The sequence below is a fragment of the Oryzias melastigma genome, linkage group LG6 (assembly GCF_002922805.2).
Source record: "Oryzias melastigma strain HK-1 linkage group LG6, ASM292280v2, whole genome shotgun sequence".
Taxonomy (NCBI): Eukaryota; Metazoa; Chordata; class Actinopteri; order Beloniformes; family Adrianichthyidae; genus Oryzias; species Oryzias melastigma.
In genome coordinates, this window is record NC_050517.1 from 11,039,508 (window position 1) to 11,046,708 (window position 7,201).

Here is a 7,201-nt window from a genome sequence, read left to right on the forward strand (position 1 = left end):
TGAACTTTGCAGCAATAGCATCTATTTGTTTAAAAGTACGGTCTAAGCTACATTTAGCAATGTTGGATATAAACAGCACTTTATTTCTTAAATATAATTTTTAGGGCCTTATTGGTTAAGGCACATTATTCTATGCTTTTTTTCTTATACTGAAAAATATTTTGTTGTCAAAATCAGACAATGTTCACTTTAAGAACAAATTCTTAATTTGCCAAAATAAAAGCACCATAAATTTGCTGGGTCAAAGAAACTTGTATGTGATACACAGTTGTAGTGCTTAATGTTGTGATCATTAAATAAAAAATAATGTTACCACTTTGTTAACAGGAAAGGTGTATAAATATTCAGGGAGAGATATACTATTTTAAGAAAATTGTGAACAGCTGTTCTGATACAACCTTGGGATTTATCGCAATACATATCGTATCATGAGCTATGTATCGCGATACATAACATATTGCAAGACTCTTGCCAATACACACCCCTAAGAATTATGATTTAATGGAAACAGTTTAATTGCAAAATTGTATTTATTTATTTTTTTTACATTTCTAGAGTTTTGTTTTGCGCATATGTGTAATTGAAACACGGCTATAGAGCAAAAGAAAGCTAAACAAATGCAGGAAGTATGCACAGGATCAGGTTTCTATAAAATGTTTTCACTTTAAAACAAATACATGCTGCACTTCACACATTAGACGCACCAAAGATTAGACGTTCCTTTTGCAAATTTTTCTTTCGATGAGTATGCAAATGACCATTTCTGGCAGAATGTCAATATTGGGAGGGGAAGATGCAAATGCACACACATGATCAAATGTGAAAAGGGGAAATGCGGCAGCTGTTTTTGTGTCTATGTTTTGCATATCCAAAGGGTTTTGTGCTAAGTGGTCAAGTTTTGCGTAAAATTCAAACAAAGAGGCCTAGAGATCAGAACAGAGAATTGAGAGAACGTCTTTTCTGCTGCTGTTGTAGCTACTTTTACAATAACAGTTAAAAAGGTTGAAAGCAAACTGTGCATCTGGCGTGGGAACCCTTGAGTTTCTGGAAATTAAAGGGCTGATACAGTCATTCTGACTCATTTAGTCTTTCTTTGTCTGCCATTGCCACATTTTAAATTTGAGTGTTTCTTTTGTGGAAGTTAGGCAGTTCTCTTCTCGCCTCCAGAGCACGTCTCTATTGCGACAGTCGTTCTTCTCAGACCCCGGCTGCTGCACCCTCATATTATAGTCTTCTTCATCCCCTGAATCCCCAACTTGGTCTTCCTCAGCCTGGCCAGCAATTAAACTTAATTTTGCATTTGCAACTTATTGGGTCTTCTTCCAAAAAAAAAACAAAAAAAAAAGAAAAACAAAAGCAATACACAATCGATACAAAGATATACATTATAACTACATGTGCATGCAATTTTGCCCTATTCATGAAGATCTTTAAAAATCAGATTTAGTTTAGAATAGAATGCCTTTTTCGTTACTGCCCATATTTGGAATGAGATTAAAAACTATCACCATATCAGTTTAAAAGAAAAAAGTTAACATAATATAAACTTGGAGGTTATATTGACACAATAGGTTACTGAATCAAAAATATTTATATATCCAATAAACTAAACAAATATTTAACAAGATAATAAAAAACATTTAATCAATAAAAAGGGAAAAAAGATACACTGTAAAATGTGAAACGGATCAAGAGTTCTGTAACTTGTCAACAATTTAGTAAGTCAATTTTTTTAGTTGAGTAAACAATCAACTCAAAACTTTAATTTGATGAAGAATAATAATTTTAAATGTAACATTTTTTTTTAATAAACTGACTATTTGCACATAATTTTCTCAACACGTGCTGCCAGTGACGTACAGGGATCCATTTGTGTCAAAAACATATTTTTGGCACAACTGGAACCCCATACGGCCCAGCCTTAGCCAGACTCCGCCTTCAGCGGCTCCAAGGTAAATTACTTTTGAGACTCCTCCACCTGTGATGGCTTTTCAAGGATGCAACTAACCAGTCTACCCAGCTACAATGCTGAAATGAAACTGCGTTAGCATTTTGGCCTAAAGTCAGCATAAAATAAAAGTTAAAGAAGTTATTTATCAACAAAACGGTATTTTAAAACAGACCAATCAGTGATTACAGCACAAAGACCAGGGGGCAGCAGATGGAGACATACATGCATTCCTGAGCAGTTGGAGTCAGCAACACAACAGATGCTTTGCTTTTATTTTTCTGTGTTCTCCAGGTCATTTAGAGCCGGGGCATCCCGATCGGGATAAAGAGCCGAGGCCAAATATCACGGCTTTGTGGGGACAACAGCTGGTTGGAACTGACCAGGCAGTCATTTCACTTCATTAAAGACTCAGCATGAGAGCAGCAGAGCTTTTTTTTGCTCTCCCCATGCTCCCCGTCGCTACTCCTCCCTCTTGTCTGTTGCTACATGCACATATATGCTTTTCTCTATAAGTGACTTCATTTGCAAAACTGTTATTTTTTTGTCATTTGGAATACTTTATTTTTTTGTTGAAGTTTTTAAAGCCCTACTATTGTGTTTTTGAACTTAAAAATGCTCCTCTAGCAGCTAAAACATCCACATGTAGTTATTAAACGAAGAGCCAGATGTGTTTAGCAGCACCCACGAATTTAAAAAAAAAAACATATTTTGGCCTTTGAGCAACACCGGCCTCATCAATAACTTGATGATTTGCTCTTTCAGTGAATGATGGACCAATCCCCCCTTCGTCTAAAAAAGAAAACACCTGTTAGAGTCGACTTAATCCTAGCCAGCAGCGTTGTTCTCTGCGCTCTTAGAGGCCCTTTCTAATCCGCACAAGGGCACTGGGCCAAGGCCAGGGCAGATTAGACCCCCGCAAACCATCCATCAATCCATGCGAGTGCACACACCTCTGGTCCTGCCCTCTGTGACAAGTGTTTGAATTGGCCTCCTGATCCACGCAGCCACCTCCCCCCTCCACTCAGACATAATCTTCATGCAGCCCATTTAAACCCACATACACTCAAGCTGGCCCGTCACTCCCCGCACCCCCCACCCCCTCGCTCCTTTCCTCCCCCTGGCGAGGCTGAAAGCCCAATGATTTGTTGGTTTCTCTTCTTTTGTTCCTAACTGTCTGAGAGTTAATGCAACTTCCAAGTCCAGAGTGCCAGAACTTTTGGCACGATGGATTAAAATCTTAATCTAGGCATCTGTCAAGAAGTGAGGTGACTGTTCCATGCAGGTCGAGACATTTCTGAAAATGTCAGATTTTGACCAAAGTGTTTCACAATCTGAAACCACGAAATAAATATATTTTCGTGTGAAGACATTAAAAACATTTTAAGGTATTAAAAAAATAAACATTCAAGAAACATATATATAAACTTACCAATATGATATGAATATGATTGAAATGTCAAGAGAGACATATCAACTTACCATGTGTACCTCATAAACACCCAGTAGGTACCATCGCACATAGGTACAACGTCAATGGCACATTATACCTATGTAAGTGAGTGTTTATGCAGTAGCCTACTGCTACTGTACTCCTGTAAACGAGTACTCAAGTACACAAGTACTTGTGTGCTCGAGTACGTTGTTGCTAGCCTACAGCAAAGGTACCATAAAGCTAACATAAATACTTACTAAGTACCATACTGTAAAAGGAAGCCTTTATGTTAACAGTAAATACATATTTACAGAGCTGGAGCACATATTTGGATCCAGACAATGTACTTTGAAGTTAACGTACTATAAGATGCAATTAAAAGTCTTATTTTTTGTCAAAAAAACAAAACAAAAAAAAAGCAAAAAAAAAAAAAAAAAACGAAGAGTGCCCTAAAATCCGGTCTTAGATGGATTCATTCTGGTTGTTCATACTGATGTTGAAGAGATTTTGAGAGATAAATGGCGCTCTGTCAAAATGTCAGTCTTTTTTTTAATCTGTTGAAAACAAGTTTGTTTGTTATTGTGAGTATGCTAATGCAGCTAACATGTAGCGGTGTTGGACTTTGTTATTGTTCCGTGTTACTAACAAGCCTGGGAGTTAGTGTAGTCACAGTAATGTTGTTTTAGCGGCAATCAGTCTTTTTTTACGAGTTACAAACAAGGCTAGGTGTTATTATAAATATATGACTGTGTAGCATGTCAGTTTTTGATTTTTTAAGTGTTATTAACAATATTAAGTTTAGTGTCGACAGAGTAAGCTCTTTTTACCAGGATTATTATTATTTTTTTTTTTTTTACGACTTGCAAACGAGGTTGGGTTTTATTGTAAGTATGCTAAGATGTAGAGGTGTCGGACTATGATTTTATGTGTAACTAACAAGGTTTGGAGTTAGCATAGTCATAGTATGTTTTTTCTTCTTCTTTTTTTAGCAGAATCTGCCTTTTTTTACGACTTGCAAGCAATGTTGGATTTCATTGTGAGTATGCTAACTCGGCTAACGTGTATCTGGGTCAGATTAATAAAAGTGTTACTAACAATGTAAGAGTTAAGTCACTGTAACATTTGTTTTAGCAGCATAAAACTGTTTTTTTTTATGTGTCACAAACAAGATTGGAAGTTACAGATATTGTAGTAAAGCGGCTAATGTAACATGTAGCAAGTTACTAAAAATTCTGGCGTTCTTGTGAACGCAGTTGCCCTACAGTGCAGAAAGAGTCATGAATGCAAAGTTGGCCAATCAACAAGAGCATGAAGTTATCACAGAATATATTATAGTCACCAATGTTAGAATTTAGTGCAACCCATGTTAGTTATGTTAATTAGTTAATTCAAGTTAACAATAAACTTTAATTCCACAAAGCTAAACTGAAGAACACAAAAAAAAACTTTTAGAATTGTGTCTTATTTGAAACATTGACACAACTGATATTATTTTTCCACTTTCTAAACTTTTTTTCGCACATAAAACTCCTTCATATTTTAAGCTATTCTAGTACTTTGGGATCCAAAAAATGCCTTTAGCTTTTATAAAATCTCTCTCTCTCAAAGTTGTAATTCTTTTCCAGAATCCAAGACAAACTTTACTCAACTCTCCTAATCCTGACCATCATAATTACTTGTTTCTTCCTGATTCTTGTCTGTAACCTGATTGTGAAAACTTATAGGGACAAGAAACCAGCTTAAAAATGTAGCCAAATGGGTTGGGATTCTTACAAATCTAAAATGAGTACAAACAGGCCACTTTTGAAAATCTGAAGAGTTGTTTGCAGGGAGTAAAAATTGCAACTGAGCGATTGGTTTGTATGAAATTACATAAATAGTTCAAACAAAATTTGCAGAGAAAAACAATAATGAGTAAAACCAACGCATCCACTCAGCAAGGACACAAATATTCAGGCCTGCTGAAGCAACTAAATTAAAGTATAAATCAAGTTTTCAGTTTAGTTTAGAATGCTTTATATATGACAGCAATGTTTACACTCAAAATTTACTTTAAACTTTAACAATGGTCTTTGGAGTAATTCCAGTGGGTATAAATTCCACTAAGCATCCTATCTGTTACATTTAGTTATTTCCTATTGTACATACATTAAGTTATATTTATAAAATTAAGATATTTTTTCAGCAAACTTTTGTTTAAAAATGAAGTTAAACAAAATGAATGATACATTTGTGGAGACGAGGAAATCCCTGAAACACCAATTTAGCTGAGTTCTTAGATTATGCTGCCATCTAGTGGCAACATTTGGTATTGTCTGGCTTTGTTCACAGTCAAGTCAATCAAGACAATCATGATTTCATCAGATATGGTTTATTTTTTAGCAAATATAAACATATTCAACTTTAGGCATCCATATGTTTGTTAAAATTACATGAAAACTAGTTACAAGTTTAATTCAGACAGAATGTTAGGAGTCAAAGAGTCATTTTTTAGACATAAATTTCACTTTTGAAGAGAAAATGTTATAACTACTGAAGATTTTGGTAGCATCAAGCTTACAGCTTATCTGTCGTAGTCATAAAATACAACAAAAGGATGAATAGTAAACAATGCTGCAAGTAAACATTGAAACATTTTTAGACAATAAGGCACCTATGTTCTGTTTATTTCATTTCCTAGCACTAAAGAGATTATAAGAATATTACAAAACAGCAAAGCTTTCTGTTGTAAACAAAACACTTTTAGTAGCTTAAACACTATAAAGATCTGTCTGTCTTTTGTATATCATAAAAACCTCAAGTTTGAATGCAGCTTTTGCAAATCAAAAAAAGTCAATTTCATTAAATAAATACAAATGTCTTCACTTTTTTAGCACACAACTCCAATATTTGAAAGCTGGAAAACATCTGAAAACAACATTATTAAAAACAATTTACTCATAAAAATAATAATTATAAAATATTTTTGTCTTTAAGAATCAGTATTTTAATCATCTTAAATCTCACGGTATTCTGTTTTTGAAATTGATCACGCTTAATGGTGAAAATATGCGTGAAATATCAGACACAAATCATAAATGTGTGAAGGATGACTCTCCCAGGCTGCTCAGAGGCTGCTGATTAGATACGACAGATTTCCAAGTGAAAAGCTCCAGACTGGATCAGCTAAGTGGAGACAGTCTGGTCACATGGGAGAAGCTCGCTGACACCAATTTTCTTTGCGTAATCGTTCTGTGAAACAGAAACAACAACAATCTTCTTGGAAAAAAATATATATCAATAAGCTTTACTTCTATAGCAAAATAGATTCTTAAAAAGTGTCTGACCAATAGATACCAAACATGAAAAAATAAACCACAAACTTTAAGTTTACATTTTTATCATAATTAAAGAATGTAAAAAAGTAGGATCAATTAAGAAAAAATTAACTAATTAATCGCAAATCTGGAAAAAATTGGTCACGATTAATCATTTAAAGTATTTGCCAGCCACTTATTTTCTGCAAGTAATCATAATGTGAAATCACACTCAAAATTGTACATTTAGAACGTTTATTTTTAACCCTCTGGAACCAAGGGTGTGAAATTCAGTGTCTGTCTATATTTGAATTTTCTGTATTTTCAATTTGAAAGAGTACCTGCTGCTTATTTGGTATCATTTATCAACACAACCTCTCCTATGTGACACAACCTTTATTTAGTCATTTTTCCATGTTATAATCACACACTAGACAAAAAAAATCATGCAAACTCAGAACATTCCATCTGGAGAAAATTGATTAATTTTGCTGTGGAAACCCCAAAAATGTTTAACAAAAT

General features: G+C 34.4%; 1 protein-coding gene across 1 annotated transcript in view; it reads right to left on the bottom strand.

Moving 5' to 3' along the window:
• Positions 1-5,482: 5,482 nt before the first annotated feature.
• Positions 5,483-7,201, bottom strand: part of LOC112151782 (uncharacterized oxidoreductase YjmC) — a 12,774-nt gene continuing 11,055 nt past the window's right edge. Inside the window, exon 11 of the mRNA XM_024280848.2 lies at positions 5,483-6,614. Within this exon, the coding sequence (XP_024136616.1) occupies positions 6,549-6,614 (66 nt within the window). The 3' untranslated portion in view covers positions 5,483-6,548. The remainder of the gene's footprint in view (positions 6,615-7,201) is intronic.